At 35.9% G+C, this 21,625-nt stretch overlaps 1 protein-coding gene and 1 pseudogene across 9 annotated transcripts in view; one reads left to right on the top strand and one right to left on the bottom strand.

The window, feature by feature from the left end:
- Positions 1–21,625, top strand: part of SCAF8 (SR-related CTD associated factor 8) — a 214,092-nt gene that overhangs the window by 15,267 nt on the left and 177,200 nt on the right. For all 9 annotated transcript variants that reach the window (XR_013441049.1, XR_013441048.1, XM_078054542.1 and 6 more), the window contains one exon: positions 17,434–17,517. Coding sequence is in view for 7 of the 9 variants with exons in the window: in XM_078054542.1 (XP_077910668.1) it covers positions 17,434–17,517 (84 nt within the window). In the remaining 2 variants the exon portion in view is untranslated. The remainder of the gene's footprint in view (positions 1–17,433; positions 17,518–21,625) is intronic.
- Positions 2,251–2,731, bottom strand: LOC118548235 (single-stranded DNA-binding protein, mitochondrial pseudogene; annotated as a pseudogene).

The following is a 21,625-nucleotide window of genomic DNA, read 5'->3' as shown; positions in this document are numbered from 1 at the left end:
ATATCCTGTACCTTCTTTGTGGGAGAGGAGTGCAGTTACTCTATTAGCCTCTGTCCTTAGCATGTTTCTGATTTTCACATTTTAGTAATAAGGGCTACTTTGTAACTACTTCCTTTAGATTGTCCCAGACTGCTGTTTACAAGGCTCCTGGTTCAGGTATTTTAAAGCATGGCAAAGCTGCAAAGTCAATATGGTTGCTGTCGAAGTAAGATGTGAGAGATTATAGGTGACAAGGAGATAATTTTATCATTTATAAAATGGGATTACACAAGGTAACCTTTAGGGTCTCTTAAATATTAACCTTAATGAAAAAGTTTTATAATTAATTTTTTTAAGATTTTGAGAGAGAGCACGAGAAGGGGGAGGGGCAGAGAGAGAGGGAGAGGGAGAAGCAGACTCCCTGCTGAGCAGGGAGGGAGCCCGACTTGGGGCTCGAGCCCAGTACCATGGGATCATGACCTGAGCCTAAGGCAGATGCTTAACCAACTGAGCCAACTCAAGCGCCCCAAGAAAGGTAGTTTAAAAGAAAAAAAGCGGCTGAGAACATTTAGTGTCACTGGATATCTCTTTCCCCCTGGAAAAGTATATTCATATTACATATTTTACGGAGATTATGAGTTATAAAGAAAGTACTAGATATATTCTGTATATTTTCTAAGTTGGAGAAATTGTTGAACAAAACTTTTGAACACATGGTAATGAAATACCATGATATATTTGATAGATTTTGGACCAATATCATTACCGGTCAACATAAGAATTTCAGTGTTTTACTGAATCCAGCAAGAAAATTAATTTTAAACAATTACTAGGAGTATAATTTTGCACTGGAATATGTATTTATTTTACATAGGTACATACACTTATTTACAATACTTATATATGAACACATAGATGTGTATAGAAAATTCTGGAAGGCAGCTTCCCAGTCTAACAGTGGTCATTGATTTTAAGAGAGAACAGTAGGTGGATATTGTGCAGTGAATGAGAGCTTTCAATATTTGGAATTTTTCACAACATTTATTACCATTTTACTTTTGTAGTAATTTCCCTCAAACTGAAAATACTATGTTTCTCAGCTTTGGGAGAAAGATGGATTTGGTCTATCTTAATATTATTTGAATTAAATCCTTTAGGGAAAGTGAGCTTCCTTGTTAAAGTTTGGAAGGCTCTTAAACCTTATTGAGGATTGCTTAAAATTCATTTTTCTTTAATAACTTTTTTTTTGAAGATTTTATTTATTTATTTGAGAGAGAGAATGAGATAGAGCATGAGAGGGGGGAGGGTCAGAGGGAGAAGCAGACTCCCTGCTGAGCAGGGAGCCCGATGTGGCACTGGATCCTGGGACTCCAGGATCATGACCTGAGCCGAAGGCAGTCGCTTAACCAACTGAGCCACCCAGGCGCCCCTTAAAATTCATTTTTAAAAGAATTTGTTTAGCTGTTATTTGGTCAGTGGATGTATAAGCTTCATCATGTTTTGTCTTTTACAGTCAAATGCTCTACCACTGAGCTATACCCCCATGTTTTGTCTTTTGACTAAAGTCTTGGTTATTAGTTAGGTTGATGCTATTAAATGGTATGTTTCCACAATCATCTACCATCTTACTCAGTGACTCAGTTGTATATGTTTAGTTGGTTGCTAGCTGGTGGGCTTTTTTGTTTTGTTTTTGGAAACGGTGTCTGGGTAGGCAGAAGAACTGGGTTTGAGACATGGTTCTGTAGCCTATTATCAATTTGAATTTAGTTAGGTCAGTTACCCTAAGTTTATACATCTATAAAATGACTACAATAGATTTTAATCTCATTGGGCCATTCTGAAAAGTGATACAGCATTTATGATAGTAACTTAATAATTGACAGAGTAGATGAAAGTAATATTTCTTTCTTTCTCCTTTATCATGCTACTCTTTCCCCCTTTTTTTAGTCTGTATTTGTTGCTCTTATTTCTGGAATGGTTTTACCCTAAGGCCTGGTAGGCTTTTGTCCTACTTATTCTTTCTCTGATACTTAGTCTTCAGTATTTATTCTTTATCTCCTCAACTGTCTCTTCAGGAATGATGTGTATTTTTGCTTTTCTCTTCTGGGACTCAGTCTCATAAGTTTTTAGGTATTTTGTGTTCATATGCACATGAAATTATATTGTTATCACCTGAATCTAAACTTGTCTTTCTTCCACAAACTTCTTTTAGACTCCTTTTTTTCCCCCTCATTTTATATAAAAGGATATTTTAATTCTTGTCCTTAGGAACTATAAAGACTGTACATGATTTAGAAATGAGACTGTGCCAAATAATGGCCAGAGAAGTATCGTCCACTCTATGTCTTGTCTTTGGTCACTCAGAAATATAATGTTATCAGCTGTGATTCTTGTTGCTTGTTGCCCCCCATTATTTTTTATCTGTGTATTCACCATAGTCTGCTTTCCCTTCCACATAAATTCAGGACCCCTTTTTCACTTACTGATAGGCTACATCTCTGAGGCCTGGTCAGAATACTGATATTCTGTGCCATGTTGTCTTTCGACTGACATCACCCATTTGGTACATTTTCACCCTCATTCATTGCTAGAGAAAATGCTGTGACAGGTTTTTTCCCTTCCACCTGTCTCATGATGGATCCTAACCCACTCACACACGATTCAGAGATCTCTCAACAGCCAAGCTGCTAGCTGTTTCAGACTAACGTCTTACAAACTGATGAAATACCTATAATCCAGGTCTTTGAAACATGCCTTCTGTTTGCTTTTTCTCTGGTCTAGTCTTTGGTCTTCCCTGGATGCTCTAGCCCAAACCTAGACTTCCTCTTTATTTTATGTCAGCAGTAAAATCATATTCCCGAACACTCAGACTTGAAAACTTGGAATTTTCCTAGGTGCTTCTCTCATTTACATCTTTTCAGTCATGAAATCCAGTGAATTTTTTTAAAAAATGTGTTTTGCATCCTTCCCTTCCTTTTTATTCTTAGTGTTAAATAATAAAAATAAGTATTGATACTTTAGTCCAGGTCATCATCACTTCCCCCTTGGTTTGTTATAGTTAGTTTTGAATTGGCTTTTAATTTACTGTTCTCTGTTCTCTCAAGTTTATACAGTAGAACTAAGTTTTTTTAGATTACTACATTAATTTTTACTCAGTCTCTTCAAGCAACTGTTTTGCTTGAATCACTTTATACTTTTAAAAACACTTCAGATTACCTTTGTCTTCAACTGTGTAGGTTTCTTAGCTATGGATTTAAACCTCTTAATACAAGACTATTTTAGAAATAAAGATTATTTATAAGTAAATATAAAAGTGTGCTTATCATATACATTGTGTATATACAACAGTATGAAATGGGGACATTTACTATATACCTGAAGCTGTGTATTATATATTCTCATCTGTGTGTCTTGTTTTTTTTGGTACTCCGTGATTCTCCAGTAGGAAAGCACAGCATTCTGTTGAGATTCTAATGCATTCCCATTAGGAAATAGCCCTCTTCCCCAGTCCTCCTTAAAAATTGCTAGTTTTGCAAAGAGAGATTTATTGACAAGTGTGTTACGAATGTAAGTAGTGTGGAAGCAGAATCACAGCTCTAACAGGAATGCTTTCTTTTCCAATCAGCCCATTTCACTTCCATTTTTATTAAACCTTTTCTCTGTTAGCAACTGGATGTAAGTATCATTTGTTTGAATGTAGCATTTTTTATTCTGGCACTAAATTATGCCATGTATTTTTGTTTTCATGAGGCAAGATCTTCAGGTTCTTATGGTTCCCCAAATTTTAAATACCACTTAAGTATATTATTCATCTGTTAAATGCAAAGGAGAATATGAGAGAAGAGAAAAATACACACCTCAAATTAGTGTCTCTGCAGAATTACCTGTGATTACATTTTAGAAAGCTTTGGGGGCGCCTGGGTGGCTCAGTTGGTTGAGCGACTGCCTTCGGCTCAGGTCATGATCCTGGAGTCCCTGGATCGAGTCCGCATCGGGCTCCCTGCTCGGCAGGGAGTCTGCTTCTCCCTCTGAACCTCCCCCCTCTCATGTGCTTGCCCTCTCATTCTCTCTCTCTCAAATAAATAAATAAAAAAAAAATCTTTAAAAAAAAAGAAAGCTTTGGGATCATTAGTGAATTGTCAAAACTGACAGTGGTAAATCTCAGAATGCTAAGAATCTACTATAATAATGGTATGTCACTACCCTCCCCTTCTACTTCAGTAGATTGTTAGATATTTGAGATGAAGTCTTAAGATTTTTTTGTTTAATATTGTGCATATCTGCTGTAGATAGCCAGTGAATGTTGGTTTGATTAGATTTATATGATTGTTTAGCTTTGACCTCTTAATCGGTTGAATTTGGCTTTGGATTTTTCTCAGTTCTTTGTTTTTAGTTGATTATACCTTGATAATAAAACTTTAATGATCTGAGTAAGAATATTGTGAGTGCTTATGATTAACCCTAAGAGTTAAAAGAAATTTGAAAATCGTCTATAAGAATGATGGGATTATTTCAGAGTGAAGCATTCTGCTGCTTTGAAATAGTTCCTTATTTTCATGAATATTGGCATAGAATTATAGGTACAAGGCTAAAAAGATTATTAAAAGTAAAGTTCAAGGGGGAAAATAAATGTATATCATTACCTGTGGCTTTCGTAGTACACTTCTTTGAAGAAAATAGTTTTGTTGCATTCAAGTGAATTCAGATATGAAGAAGTCTGGTAAATTTATTTTGCCAGCTTGTATTTGGTTACCTGATTACCTTTGGAACTCAGTAAGCTACTTTATCAAAGTTTGAATCAGCATTTATTTGAATACCCAGTATGTGCAAGGAACTGCTTTGGGCATTGTGGAGGATATGAAAAAAAGGATGATACTGGTACCTATTTACTGAGGGTTTACAATATGTGAGGTCAGTGTTTTCCAAAGTGGGTGGATGAATGGAGAGATGGATAGCTAGGTAGGTAGGTAGATAAATAGAGAAATAGACTACACAGAAAACAAATTATGACCAAATAATTTTACTTTGTGATAAGATTGCTATGAAGGTAATAGCAGGGTGTATAACAGTTGCAGGAGGATGTATACACCCTAGTGGCAGGATGTGATTTCAGATGTGAAAGTTAATTCCCTTTTCCTATTTTTCTGATTACAACTAGGAAAAAAATCTGAGTTGTTTTTTTTTTTTAAGATTTTATTTATTTATTTGACAGACACAGTGAGAAAGGCAACACAAGCAGGGGGAGTGGGAGAGGGAGAAGCACGCTTCCCACTGAGCAGGGAGCCCGATGAGGGGCTGGATCCCGATGAGGGGCTGGATCCCAGGACTCTGGGGTCATGACCTGAGCCCAAGGCAGATGCTTAATGACTGAGCCACCCAGGTGCCCCCAAAATCTTGAGTTTTGTACAACTATGTCTTTTGTGTTTCCAGATATTTGTTAATTGTCTTAAAAAAAAAATGAACAAAGCAGAGATTGTACTTTAGACTCAGCCTTTGGCAAGAATTATCCAGAGAAAATTTAACCATGTTTTATTTTCCTTATAATTAATTTTAATATTACCTTCTACTTATAAATGTGGGCCAGAGCAGTGTCTCAGAAAAACTTTACAACCCACAATAAGAAATATAATTTGTGTGGACGCCTGGGTGGCTGAGTTGGTTAAACATCTGCCTTTGGCTCGGGTCATGGTCCCAAGGTCCTGGGATCGAGTCCCATATTGGGCTTCTTGCTCAACAGGGAGTCTGCTTCTCCCTCTGCCTGCTGCTACCCCTGCTTGTGCTCTCTTTCTCTCTCTCTCTGACAAACAAGTAAAATCTTTAAAAAAAAAAAAAAAAAGTCCCTTTAAAAAAAAAAGAAATATAATTTGTGTCGTGATCTAGTAGTTACCTATGTAAATATAACAGAAACAAAAGTTTCACCCAAGATTAGTCAGTGTGTACTTCATTATTTCTATTTTGTTCTGTTTTAACTGGGCTAGGATTACCTTGAAAAGGTTTTCATAGTTGATTAATTAGATTATGGTTTGAAAAAAAGTAAAAAAGATTGCATGAAATAGAGAAACGGGTAGAACTTTTTTTTAATTGTATGAAAATTATGCCTAATAAATTACGTTAAGTTGTTATAACAGATATTTTTCTGAACATTTTTCTTGGTCTTATTTTTGCATTTAATTCTTATATTTATATATAAAGTTGTAGTTATTGCAAATATTTTATATTTGTCATGTAACATATTAGAGATTTCCATAGTATTATATTAATAACGTGTGTATCAGGTTAACTTTCTCTCTCTTAGTATACCATACTAAATCTCTTTTCTTGGACATTTTTTTAACTGTTATATGAAATGTTGATGTAAAAATTCCATGATTATGGCCTTTTGCTTTTTAAAATATATAAAGGTCACTAATAATAATTTTATAGCTCTTGTATTGAGTACCATACTACTTTTTCCTTCCAGATACTGTATTTTTCAGTTCTAAAATTTCTAGTTGGTTCTTTTTTGTAGTTTTCCTTTCTCTCATGAAAACTTCTAGTTTTTGCATTTATTGCAAGGATTTGCTCCTTTACCTTATTGAGGATCATTATGATTTCTTTAAAAGTTTGTGATAATTCCAACATCAGTATCATTGGGGTTGGCATCTATTGATTTCTCCTTTCACGCTTGAGCAGTGTGGACAGATCTTCCTGGTTTGGGGGGGGGGGGGTTTGGTATGTCAAGTAGGTTTGGTTTTGTGGACAGATCTTCCTGGTTTGGGTGTGTGTGTGTGTGTGTTGTGTTTTGGTATGTCATGTAGGTTTGGCTTGTATACTGGACATTTTCAGTATTGTAGGACTTCATTAAAATCCTCTTAAGAATGTTGATTTGTTTTATTTAGCAGACGTTCATCTTGGTTAGGTTCAGGATGCAAGTTCTGTCTTGCCTTTTTGTGGTGGTTCCAATGTCAGTTCAATTTTATAAGCATTTGTTTTCTGTTTTAGATGTGCCCAGCACATGTGCCAATCAGGAATTAGTGGTTTACATAAATTTTAGTTCTCAAAGCCTTTACTGGATTTCTTTGGGTCTGTTTCACACTGGTACAATTCCAGAATGAGCCCAAGACTTAAGTTAGTTCCTACACAGAATTAGGAGATCCTCTTCTCAGCTCTCTGTGGGATTCCCATGCTTTTTCTAGATCCCATGCCATCCTTTTTTCTGTTCCTCTGGCCAGAAAGTCAGGTTTCTCTCCATTTTTAGCCTTTAGAGTTGAAGTGGTGAGGGAAAAAAAAAAGTGGGGATTCCTCACCATACTTTTTGGATAACAGGGGCCCCTTTTCCCAGTTCCTCTGTCTGGAAATTGCTATTCTTTGGGATTTTTTAGGTGCTGGCCACAGTGGTTGCCCTCCAGCCCTAAGCAGGGCCTGGGAGAAATGGCAGAGGAGGAAGAAAAGGAGATTCCTCCTGATGCCCACCTCAGTAGCATGGAGGAGTCCTTTTACTCAGTCTTCTGGGTAGACAAAGGGGGTTTCCTCTAGTGTTTCTGCTTCTAGCACCTGCTCCAGGGTTTGATTCTGCACTCTCTGGAACCAAACAAAACCTAGAGATAATAGAGGAACACAAAACACTAAGAAATTTACCTCAGCACCCACACACAGCCCCCCTCCCTGCCCATCACTGGTTACTCTTCTACTTGTTTTCCATCAGTTTCTCTTTCACTTTTCACAGTCTTCAGGTAGTTGCTTTTTTGTATTTAGTCTGGTGTTTTTAGTTGTAATCGGTGGGAGAGAGAGAGGCTGTAGTTGGCTTACTCCATCTTGGCTCACTGTAACTCCTATATACTATTTTTAAGAGTATTTTTTATCCACTTTATTCCAAGAATTTGGAAAGGATACATAAATTTTTGTATTAAAGACCATGGAAGTAAGTTTTTGTGGCCTAAATTTAGTTCTTTAGTAGTTTTTGAGGGAGAGTTGATTATAATTTTTCTTTGTTACTAACAATTTTAAACTATAAGTTAGATTCTAAAGTAAATGGCTTCTTTTTAATAACAGTTTTCAAAACTGTAATATTAACCTTAGACACCTGTCATAGTCGAGAAATAGGATGTTTTGCTTAGTAATATAAAAGGTTAATTATTTATGTGAAAATACTTTAGCCCATAGGAAAGAATAGTTATGAAGCATGTAAATATATTTGTCATAACAATTTTGTTAGCACTTTTATATATCAAATTCTGGCTTGCTTTTTCTTTTTTTTAAACTGGAGGATCCTACCCTACCACACCTGCCCCACCAAAAGTTTAGTGTATAGGTTTGATCTTACTAGACAGATGTTTGTATACTTCAGATTTATAATTTTAAAAAAACAGGCATCATTTTCCCTGGTAATATACTTTTTAAGATTTTATTTATTTATTTGAGAGAGAGAGCGCACAAGCGGGGGTGGAGGGGGAGGGAGAAGCAGACTCCCTGCTGAGTCCAGTGTGTGGCTGGATCCCAGGCCTGAGATCATGACCTGAGCTGAAGGCAAACACTTAACTGACTAAGCCACCCAGGTGCCCAACTTTTTTTAAAGGGGTTCTGGATTTGAGATCCTGAGAAAGATACACAGTTCTGCGTACCCTTTACCAAGTAGTATTACTTTCATTGTATACTTAACTATACTCTGCAAACTGTTAATTAGAATATTGCCTGTCTGCAAAAGCACACTCAGTTCCATGAGGACAGAGATGTCTGCCTCTTCTATTGGATCCATAGTGCCTGGCACTAATGAGTATATTTGGAATGAGTGATGAATTGTTGGATTATAGATAACTTGCATTTTCTGTCATCTTTGTGCTTTTTTTTATAGTTTCCAATTTTTCTGTAGTAAAATATTTTATAACCACAGAAAAAAGTTTTAAGGATATTTTAAAAAGGGAAAACAATTATTAATTTTGCTGATTTTTAGATGTTAACGTTTCAAATTTTATGTGCTTTGGTGTTTGCAATTACATATGGTTTATTTCAAAGATGCATTTGAAACTTTGTTTTGAAGGGTTTTTTGTTTTTTGTTTTTTTTAAGATTTTATTTATTTGACAGAGCACAAGTAGGCAGAGTGGCAGGCAGAGGGAGAGGGAGAAGCAGGCTCTTCGCTGAGCAGGGAGCTGGACGTGGGGCTTGATCACAGGACCCCAGAATCATGACCTGAGCCGAAGGCAGCCGCTTAACCGACTGAACCACCCAGGCGCCCCTGTTTTGAAGTTTTTATACTCTCACATTATTTAGTGTAAAATCAGGAGCTGTGCCTTTGTTAAAAGTTTGATCTGGGAGTCCTGGCAGAATATCTGTAACATACCTTTTTGGCTTTTGCTCTTTAAAACATTCTGTGTGTTCAAGAATACTGCTGCTTCAATAGAAGTAACCCAAGCTTATATATTTGGAGTTTTAATTCAAACATTTTTTTTTTACAAAGAAATTTACTTTAGTATAAAGTTACTATTGGTCACATTATTCTTTTAGAACATGCTTTTTCTTAATGTTGCTTTTAGTGTTGAATCTGCTACTGTTAATTCTGTTACTGTTCTCTGGTCACATTTTGTTATGTCAAGTGCATCTGATTTTATGTTACAGTATCTAATATTTTATATTGTATCCCAACCCAAAAATAATATGGAAGGTCCTCTATATAGGAAAGGAGAGCTTGTATATTAGGGAGTGACAAATTTTAGATATAGGGAATGCTTAGGTTTTGACATGTTGAAGTAAAATTTGTAATAAAGTATATTGGTTTTCAGGTATTACAGTTGGAGAATAATCTCTTTAAAATGACTTTATCAGTGAAACAAGTATCATATTTACTTTTTATTCCTATATGCAAAATACTGAATTTCTATTTCTTTTTAAGTTATTTAGGAAAAATAGAAATATAAAAATTTTAATTTTGACTTTGAATTATAAAAATAATTTTCAAAAAATATTTGCAAAAATTAAAAAATCTATACAGTCAAGGTAAAATGAAGAAAAATCATTTACATCTTTTTCTACTGTATTAGTTTTCTGTTGCTTTGAAACACATTGCCACAAACTTAGCCTATGGCTTAAAGCACCACAGATTTATTTTATAAATTCCATGGGTCACAACCCAAGCACTAGTTGGCTACCTTTACAGATTGACTCGCCAGGCTGAAATCAAGGTGTCAGCCAGGCTCTGTGCTCTCATTTGAGACATGGATTTCTCTTCTAAGCTCATTTAGGTTGTTGGCTGAATACAGTTCCTTGCTGTTATAGGGCTGAGGTCCCTGTTTAGTTTGCTGGCTGTTGGCCAGGGCCTTCTCTCAGTTCCTACCAGCCACCTTCAGGTCTTAGTAGTCGTGTGGCCCCCTCACATGGCAGTGAGTGAGAGCTAGCTCTTTGGTGTCTCTTCTAATAAGGACACTAATCCAGTTGAGTTAGAACTGCATTCTTACAATCTTGTTTAACTTTAAATACCTCCATGAAGTCTCTATTTCCAAACGTAGTCACATTAGGGATTGGGGATTCAGACTATGGATTTTGGAGGGAGAGATAGTGTGGAGGACCATTGTGGCAAGCAGAGTTAGAACAAGATTGTATTAAAATATAATATATTTTTCAAAGTAACCTATGCGTGTAATTTTTTTTTTAAGTACAAAAGAGATTTTATTGGAAGCTCTTCCTTCTCACACCATGCTGGATCCCCCAAAGAGGAAAATGTTTAAATTCTTAACACTTTAGTTCTTTTGATGATTAATTTCATATATCTAAGCAGTATTTTTGTAACACTGTTTTTTGAATGGTCAGTTTTAGATATTTATTGACTTTTTGCAAGAATTGATGAGGCATTAGTTCACTTGTGCTGCCCTTGCTCTCTTTAATACCTTAATTTTGAGTCAGGGGACTCTGGAATTAGGTAGGACAAATTATTTTCCTTTGGCTGTATCTTCTGTGTTTACTGTGCTTGTGGTTTCCTCTTTGTGGTCATCAGTTACTAATCCTCTTAATCATATTTCTGTTTTTTGGAAATTTGTGACATCTTGTCGGCTGATTTACTCCTTTCCCTATTCTGCTTTTATTTTGAGTTCTTTTTACCTTTTTAAAATTTTATTCCTTATTGTTCTCCCAATAGGAGGAAGAGAAAAAAAAATCTGTAGTCAGCATGCTATCATGAATTGAAAGTATCAAGATTGTGTTTGTTCCAGGATCGTTTGTGATTTCTGATTTTGGAGATTTTAGGGATCCTAACTTGTTCGTTCGTTCGTCCTCTTTCTCTCTCTCCTTCCTTTCTCCCTCCCCTCTCCTGCCTCCTTCCTTCCTTCCTTCTCTCTTTCTCTTTCTTTCCTCCTTCCCTCCCCCCTTCTTCTTCCTTCCTTTCTTCTCTCTTCTTTCTTTCTCTTTCTTTCTTTCTTTTTCTTTTCTTTTCTTTCTTTCTTTCTTTCCTTTTCTTTTCTTTCTAGATTTTATTCTTTATTAGAGAGAGAGTGCACACAGAAGCAGAGAGAGTGGCAGAGGGAGAGGGAGAAGCAGGCTCCCCGCCGAGCAGGGAGCCAGATGTGGAGCTCGATCCCAGGACCCTGAGATCATGACCTGAGCTGAAGGCAGCCGCTTAACTGACTGAGGCCCTCAGCCGCCCCCTAACTAGTACTTTCAAGGCAGTAGAGGACCATTGTTAGGAAAGGTGGATTGGGTTGATGACTCAGTTATTTTAGGTTCACATAGTGGGTTAATTCCATTGATCATAGAACCACAAACTTAAAGGCATAACATTAACCTGTAAATGAGCAAGATTTTACCAAAATTTGATTGTTTTCTGGGGTATGTCAGATAATGAGTTCTTTATTGGGCTCTTCCAAGTAAAAATAGAGTTCATGTAATACCTATGCTCAAATTGGGAAAGGCATTAACATTTTTGAAGTGAGTTTGCTTAAAATAACAGCATGAAGCACAACGTTTTGTTGAGTTTTGGGTAATGAGTCACAGTGTGTGGAAGAGGGCAGATGAGGGAGGTCATGAATATACTTTCCAGGGACGTGAGATTGCAGTGTTTATCCAAAAGCAAAAAAGAAGCATACATTTTTAGGACTGAGAAATATTGCCCAAACTCAAGGTTGGCTTGCTTTTGTAATAAGTAAGTTCTGTTGGAACATACCTGCCCATTCATGTGTGAATTGATCCTTAGTCCTTGGCTGCTTTCTTGATACAGGGGTAGAGCTAAGTAGTGTGATGGAGACGATGTGGCTTCTAGAGCCTAACGGATACTGCTGTGCTGGCTGACCCTTGGCCCAGTCAGTAGCTGACAAGTGACAACTCAAAATCTTTATTCAAAATAAGTTTTTTGTTGGAGTAGCCAGCAGCAACTAAGATATCTCAGTTTAGGTTAAAAAAAAAATTCCTCAAACCTTGATTAAAGTCACTAGAAAATGATTTGATTAGAAGTTGTTTTCAGATCTAAAACGAATACATTTGATGTGGTGCCTGCAAGTTCCTGAGAGGAGTTGAAACATAAAGGAGTTAGACTGAAATCCAGGCTATTGTTCAGTGCCTTTGTTTTAAGTTGGTAAGTCTTGAGTTACAGCCATAGGAAGGGGCAGGTCAAGACTGGGACTTCATTTCGGTCCCTGAGGTCAGAGGGACATGGAGAGTTTGTATAAATCAAGGGTTGTCACATGAGATTAGATAACATTAGAATAAAGCATTTGAGGGGAAGAAGCTTAGATTTGGGAAGCAGAGTTCAGACACAGCAGGTTATCAGTAGACCTAGAAAAGTTAAAATAGTCTTAACTGAGGGAATAATTTGATGGAACAAACTAACGGGAATCAGCAGCCATTTAGATTTTAGAAAACAAGGAAGGAGGGAGCCAGGCCCAAGAAATAGATGGGTGGGATTAAAACCTATATATGAAGGGCGCCAGGGTGGCTCAGTCGGGTAAGCACTGACTCTTGATTTCGGCTTGGGTCATGATCTCAGGGTCATGGGATCAAGCCCCCTGTCGACTCAGCGGGGAGTCTGCTCGAGCTTCTCTCTCCCTCTGCCCCTCCCTGCACTCGCTCACCTGCTCTCTCAAATAAATGATCTTTAAAAAAAAAAAAAAGCCTATACATGAGAAAACTGGGTATCTAGATAGCCCAAACTTAAAGTGCATGCAGTCCTGATCTTCTGACCCAAGCATAGAGGTGGGAATCATCAGGGAAATGGATAAAAGGTCCCAGAATAAACTTTCATTCTTCTCCAACATTTTCCAGTGTAAAACCAGATCAAATTTTGAGAATGCAGGGAGAATTACATTCCCAGTTTTTGGTGAGGAGTTGATATATCTAATTAGAATGAGGGTTGGAATGAAGCTTGGCACTTCCTAATGGCAATGTTACAGCAGAATTAAGTTATCAGCTGGGTAAGACAGGTTTATTACTGTGTATCAGGCATTCTGTCATATCCTGTAGATCTAAAGATTAAATATTCTCTCGATATAAATTCGATTACTTATAGAAGTTTTTTAAAAGCTTTGAATGGTCTGGCAGCATATTTAGCACTATTTTCTTTTTCTAAAATACTGAATGTTATAGTGATGTCCTACAGGTCTCAAGAAATGGTCTTTGAGGGAGGTCCTAGAGGACTGAGTTTGATGTTGAGGATTGACAACAGGAGAATGTATAGAACACTTAAATTTGGAGCTAAAATTGAATAGAAGGGGGAAAAAAAGGGGGCGCCTAGGTTAAGTCTGACTCTGATTTCGGCTGGAGTCATGATTTCAGGGTTTTGAGGGGTGGGGGGCCTGCTTGGGATTCTCCCTCTCCCCCCGACCCAAAAGAAAGAAAGAAAGAGAGAGAGAGAGGGAAAGAAAATAGAAGGAAAAGTGGAGGATGACAGGCTGTCTCTGCAGTCATGTGCTCCGTTCACATTAGTTCATTAAATATATAAACTTATACTCCACCTACTTCAAAAAGAACTTTGAAACAGCTTATCAAAATTAGACACTGGTGAAAATATATTTTATATTTGGATACAATAAAACTAATGGCTAAATATAGCAGAGAAGTAGATGTCAACAGACATTTGAGATTTAATGTTCAGACAGATAAACTTGAGCAAGCTCACTTAGAAGCCAAGGCACAAGATGGGAGAAACCTGTTAAACCATCTTTTTTTGATTAAAAAAGTAAGCACATGGAAACTAGCTGAATCATTCTCCTGTTTCTGCATTCAAGGAGAATATACTTTGGGAATTCTTACATAAGGGATTTTTTTTGGTTAAAGATAATTATTTCTTTAACAGATGGGTAAAACACAACGTTCTAGAGCAAGTCTTTCATCAGTCTTCGTAAGCTAAAGACTTAATATTAAATTTTAGTTAAGGCATTCATTGAGGAGTTATCTGTGCCTATTTTCTGATAATCAGATTTAATAAAGAAATGAGATTTTAGAGAATCTAGAGTGATGATTAGTTGGAAGCCTATGTATTAAGTGAGCCTTGGAAAAGTACTTAATTACTCGGTATTTCTCTGAGTACTATCTTAAATTTCTGCAGTATGTGCATTTAAAAAGGCAGGGGATCTCAGGTGAAAGCTGACTTCTCAGACTGTTGAAAATGTTTTATAAATCTAAATTTTATTTCCCCTACCTCATCCCCTACCCTCCATCACACACACACACACACACACACACACACACAGCAAACAAAGCTGTGATCGGCTAGAGTATGAGCTAATGCTTGATCGAAACTTCAGGGCTTTACTACACAAAATGAAAGTATATGTAGTCAACTGTGGGGGAAGAGCTGATGCATCTTCATTGCCCTAATAATATAAATTACTAAAGAATGGACTTGCAAGTGTTTGATGAATCCTTTAATATTATTCATTTAAATGGAGAATGCCTACAGAGTAGGATTTTAATTTTAATAATGGCTAACCCTGTTGAGCAACTTTAGTATGTTCTAAAAGCTTTATTTTTATGTGATGTTTCTGTGAAATGAGTTTCTGTTTTGTGAATGAGAAACCTAAGCTTCAGAGGTTTAGCAGCTTGTGGTAAGGTGACATAGTTGGAATTCATATCCATGTTTTTCTGTGCAAAGCTTGTGCAGCGCTGTGTCTTATATTTGTTCATTTTAATTTATTCTTAACAAATATCTATTTTCTCCCAGTCACTGAAGATACAGTTTGGAGAAAAGGAAAAAATCTAAACAAAAAAGACATGGTGTCTATCCTTAGAGCTTATTCTTTTGTAGGAGAGGGCAGGAGTGGATCTCAAATGGGCAGTAGCCAGGGCCTACTGAGAAGTTCTGGGAAGCTGACCTTTACTTTATACGTACAGCTTGTTGTAAGCACTATAGAATGTGTTGATGTAATTTTGTACCTGGTGAGTCGACTGGCATTCAGGTAGGAGGAATTGAAGCCACAAGTATATTAAAATTTCCTGTTAGTTTAGCAGAGGTAGCTTCTTAAATGGTCTGATGGGATCTTGACCTAATGGTTGGCAGTATCAACAGGTGGGCACTTCTCTGGGAACTTAAAGGGAAGGACATCTGTACTTCTCCCACAAGTGATTTCAGCTTGAACAGCTCTTACAGCATTAACATCTTAACTGTATTAAAGGAACTTATATCCTTTGACCTTTGGTGTTACTGTCACTCTTTATGACAGTCCTTTTAAAAAATCAAGTATTAAATGATCAGAGAAGTAAATGTCAAAGTACTATGATGAGTGCTTCAGAGGTGAATGACAGTACAGTGAGAGTATAAAAGGGGAGGTATTGATCTGGCTGGAAAGGTAGGGAAGGCTTTCCTCATTAGGTGTTGCTCAAACTAAGATGAGTACACATTAACTAGCGAGGAGACCCTGGTGAAGAGTATTCGAAATAGAGGGAACAAGCTCATTTTCAACACTGTGTGGCAGGAAGCTGAAACAGGATCATTGTGCCTGGAGCAAAGGGCTCAGGAGGGGAGCATGGAGTGCGATGAGACCGGAAAGGTGGACAGGAGTTCCGACTATGTGTTTATCCAAAGCATGGGAAGTCATTGACCTTTTTAAGGGGGTATTTAGTCACCTGATCAGATTAGTTTTTGAAAAGATAGACATTAGTTTTTGAAAAGATAGACATGCACATCCATTTAGAGGTGTCCTCTGGGTAAGAGATGAGAGTTTTTGGGGCTGTGGTTTTGGTGGTCGTTGGAGGAAGAAGAGGAGAAAAATGGGAAAACTGGGTAGAAATCAGTAGAATTCGTTGATAGATAGGTTATAAGGGGTGCTGGAGCAAAAGCTGTAGAGGACTCCCTAAACTGCTAGTTGACTAACCAACACATTCTGTTTTAGTTACTTTTAAAGTCTGTTCTTTTGTTTTTGCAATGTTGTAAAATGGCCAAAGCTTCGTTTCCAGACTTTGAAGTTAGTATCTTACAGTGTTATAGTTAAAATCTTGTCATCATTGAGTACACTGCAAGTTTTAATCAGTATTCATTTAACCTTAGTTATTTGTTCATTGCTTGATTCTCCCCCCTTTAACTGTTTCTCTTTAAGCAGTTTTATTATCCTTTGCTTATATGAGAAATTTCAAAACAAAATTATTTTTTGGTGGAGATTACTGCTAAACCTTAAATCCCTTGATTTCTAAAAAGTTTTGAGATATAGTTCATATACCATAAAATTAACCAATTTGGAGTATATAATTCAGTGGCATTTAGTATGGTTGTACAACATTACCACAATCAATTTTAGAATATTTTTATCACCCCCAAAAAGAAATGTTGTACTCATTAGTAGTTATTCATCATTTCTTTCCAATTCCCCCAATTGTAGGCAGTCACAAATAGATTTGCCTTTTCTGAATGTATCATATAAATGGAATCTTATAATATCTGGTCTTTTTAATATGGCTTTTTAAACTGAGCATAATGTTTTCAAGGTTCATCCATTTTGTAGCATGTATCAGTACTTCATTTCTTTTTTATGGCTAATATTTTGAATGGATATAACATTTTGTTTATCCATTCATTTGATGGACATTTGGGTGGTTTCCACTTTTTAAATGACTTTTATGAATAATGTTGCAACGACCATTTGTGTACAGGTTTTAATGTGAATATATATTTTCATCTCTTTTGGCTATATACCTGGGTCATATTACTATGGGTCATTTTACATATTACTATGTTTCACTTTTTGAGGAACTGCCAAGCCGTTTTCCAAAGCTGCTGTACCATTTTATATTCCCACTAGCAATGTATAAGGGTTTCAGTTTCTCCACATCCTTGTTCACACTTGTTATTATCTTTCTTATTATAAACAAGTAAGTGTGAAATTGTAACTCATTGTGGTTTTGATTTACATTTCCCTGACAGCTAATGATGTTGAACTTGATTTTTAAAAGAAAGCAGCACTTTGATTTTATTGGGAATATAAAAATGGAAATGTTTGGTAAGTTCATGTAATTGCTTAGGGACCATTAGTTTTGCTGTATTTAAAATTTGTTTTTCTTTTTATCAGTTGTATTCCCTGAATGACTACAAACCACCCATTTCTAAAGCGAAAATGACCCAAATTACTAAGGCAGCCATCAAAGCTATTAAGGTGAGTAATAAATTTTACACTTGTGTTTTCAGAAGAAAATACTGTACTAATATTTTAGAGGAAGGATAATTATTACAGATTATACAGTTGACCATTGAACATCACAGATTTGATCTGCACAGGTCCACTTACACGTGAATTTTCTTTTATAAATTCAGTGCATTACTGTGAATATATTTTCTCTTCCTTATGATTTTCTTAATAGCATATTTTCTCCAGCTTACTTTATTGTAAGAATACAGCATATAATACATATAACATAGAAAATATGTGTTAATTAACTGTTATCAGTAAGGCTTCTCAACAGGAGTTAATTTTGGGGGTTGTCAGAAGTTACATGTGGATTTTTGACTGTTCAGGGAATTGGTTGTTTAAGGGTCAACTGTGTATTTTCTTCCTCTTTACAGAGTTAATACATGTTAGTGAAAATTTATCATCACCTGTGAACTCTCCCACCTAGAGATAAACATTTAACACTTTGATAAATATAAGCTTTGAAGCTATCATTTTTCTTTATGTAGGCAAGATTTTAGATAGAGCCGCATTGTGGTGAATGTGTTTATTTGTCACACTGACTTTACAGAATCTTGGTAAGAGGTTTCTAAATAAAAATTAATGGTTTTTTCCTTATTGATTCTATTATAGATTTGAAAATGAGCCATTATGAAAAATAATTGAACCTCATTGTGTATAGGATGTTTAAGCTGTGGGAAGAGGCCGCAGGCCTTTAGCCATTGCTCTGATACAGAGGTTTTGAACTGATCTATGTTGACTCATTGATACTTCTGAAAATCTCAGAAGGTTGGACTTTTCTGTAGAGAAATATACATATGCACAAAGTTTTGCGTAAAATTTGTTGACTTTAAGGACCTTTTGAAGTTCAACCATGGATACCTCGTTCTTGTCTGCAAAGCTAAAGCTCCCTGCTTTAGTAGGGCTGTTAAAATCAAGAATGAATGAGGGCTTATATTTAATTAAGTTGGTTTTAATCTGTGGATATTTGGTGATATGTTTCCCTACTGTAAATAACATCAGCCATAACCGGAAGCACCATTTATTTATTTATTTATTTATTTATTTATTTGAAAAGATTTTATTTATTTATTTGACAGAGAGAGAGAGAGAGAGAGCGAGAGCAGGAACACAAGCAAGGGGGAGTGGGAGAAGGAGAAGCAGGCTTCCCGCGGAGCAGGGAGCCCGACACGGGGCTCGATCCCAGGACCCTGGGATCATGACCTGAGCCGAAGGCAGACGCTTAACGACTGAGCCACCCAGGCGCCCCAGCACCAATTATTTAAATAAATTGTCTTTGAATAATAGCATTATCTATTAGATTTAACAAATTCCTATTTACAGAGAGAATCGCCACTAGGAAAAAATTCAGATAGTTGATTTTTCAGTGTTCTGGTGGCCAAAGCTTAGTTTTCAGACATGCAGTTAATTTCTTACACCACTGTAGTTAAAATCCCTGTATTTATATGCGGAAAATCAAAGAGGTGATAAGTGATAAGGACAGTGACCAGTAAGCATTTAAGCAAGAAAATTCTTCAAAAAAGTGAATTTTCAGGATGTCTGATAGGCTTAGTATAGAATGTTTAGTCTCTTGTACTTTCTTTATCCTATTTTACATTGTGATCTGATTTTTATGATCATGATTTTGAGAGTGTGCAAACCATGGATATTACCATTTTTAGTCTATGAAAATAATTGATGCATTTTATATAACTTGAGAATACTTCTAAAAAAATTTTTTTTCATTATAGTTGATACACCGTGTTCTAGATTTAGGTGTACAACATTAGTGATTCAGCATCTCTATTCGTTATGCTATGCTCACCACAAGGGTAGCTATCATCTGTCACCATACATTGCTATGCGGTATCGTTGATTATATTCCCTATGTCGTACCTTTTGTTCCCATGACCTATTCATTTCATAACTGGAAGCCTGTATCTCTTCCCCTTCACCTATTTTGCCCATCTCTCCACCCCCCCTTCCCTTTGAGCAGAATATTTTTTAATTAAAATACTGTGTAAGGTATTGGCAGCAACATTACTCCTATTTTTCAGATGTGGGAAGGGTCTAAGAGAAAATAAGTAATTTGCAATAGTCAGAATAAATACAGCTAGATTTGAATCCAAGTTTCTCTCAATCAAGAACCTAAACATAATGATATACTGTACTATTTTGATTTATTGTTACTGCTTTAAATTTTTTAATTTTGAAAATTCAAACATGTTGCAAAATATTATAATGAGCAACACATAGTTTTCCCTTAGATTTTCCAGTTAACACTGTGCTACATTTGGTTTATTTCTACACACACAAACACATTTTTTGGCTGAATCATTTGAGAGTTAGTTTCAGATTTCATTCATAATAGCACTTAATCCCTAAATACTTGAATTTGAATCTCCTAAGAACAAGACATATCCTAAGTAACTATATTGTGCGCTGATCACATGCAAGAAATTTCAGGATCCAGTAAGAATCATATATTACATTTATTTGTCCTGTCACCCAGCCTTACCCAGCCTTTGTTTGTTTGTCATGCCATTGATATTTTTGAAGAGTTCATACCAGTTGTTTTGCAGTACAATATTATTTTAAACTGCATTTAGTACATATGTAAATTGAGATTTAGCTGCCTTTTTAAATCAGATTTAAATGATACTGTGTTTTATATTGAGGTAAGTCATTGATTTTTTTATCTATCAGTGTTTAGAGACATTATTTTAATGGGTGCTTGTTAACATTGCACACTGTCAGCAAAATCTCACAAAATACCTATTGGGGAAGAAGACCTATGTGAACTGATAAACTTTGAATTAAAGTTCAGTAAGCAGTTTTACTCAGAATTACATGTAGTAAAGTAGCTAGAAGCAAAAAGCATTGTCAAGATGTTTTCCAGAAGAATTAATATTTAATAAAAATCACTCAGTGTGTAATTAATATTTTGTATGTTGCTTTTAAATGTTTAAGTAGTGCTTACTTCTAAGTAGTTGTTTTGGCTTTTTTATTGAAATGACTTACACTGTTGAGTAAACTGTTCCTTTATAGTATGAAAATTTTAGCTAAGCTTAAACTTGTACATTTTGCTTTGATGACTGTGAGTAATGAGGTTTCCTTTCATTTTGATTTTTGATTTTCATGATGCAGTTCAAAGGAATGTTCATATGTCTCTTCAGTCTGAGGGGATATCCCTTAAAAGTATAATTCTTGAGATCAAAAGTATAAATAGAAGCACAATTCAGGTTCTTTAAACAAATATGCTAATTATGCAGTTGCCATTGGGGTATTTATTAAGCATAAATTTTAGATATCTTTCGCTTAATCTGTAATTTTTTTAATCTATAATTTCTTATTTGTTCCTTTTTAGGTTTATTCATAGTGTTGTTTCTAAAACTTACATCTGTTTTCTTATAATTGATAACAGCCCATTATTCATTTTTAATGTGTATGTTCACTTCTACTGATTTGTTTTGGCTGATCCATGAGAACCTTATACATCTCTATATCTTATTATATATGCTTGTTCCGTTTTCCAGGAGAAGCAAGAGATAATGAAGTCGAAAACAACTCCCTTGCATATGTTTATTAATGCTATTTGTTGAGTTATTTGATATTTCTAGTATTACCCTAATTTAATGATACCGTAGGAAATCTGTTCCTTCCCTGAAAGTAAGAATATACATCTGCCAGTGTGCTTATTGCAAGTACTTTGCTGTCAACATAACAATTTGTGAAAGTATGGTTTTACGAGGACTGTGATCAAATTCTTTTCTAATTCATAACAAACTTTAGATATACAGTTGGCCCTTGAACATCATGGGGGTTGGGGTGCTGATCCCCCATGCAGTCAGGAATCTATAACTTTGGACTCCCCCAAAACTTAACTACTGATAGCCTGCTGTTGTCCAGAAACCTTACCGATAACAAACAGTTGATTAACATCTAGTTTGTATGGTATATGTATTATATACCGCATTCTTAAAATTGAGTGAGTCAGAGAAAATAATGTTATAAAGAAACTCATAAGGAAGAAAATACATTTATAGTACTGTACTGTGTTTATTGAAAAAAATCAGCATGTAAGTGGACCCACACA

This window comes from Halichoerus grypus, chromosome 9 (assembly GCF_964656455.1).
Source record: "Halichoerus grypus chromosome 9, mHalGry1.hap1.1, whole genome shotgun sequence".
NCBI lineage: Eukaryota > Metazoa > Chordata > Mammalia > Carnivora > Phocidae > Halichoerus > Halichoerus grypus.
Note: the sequence above shows the minus strand (reverse complement) of the source record. Positions and strands in the feature narration are given on the sequence as shown.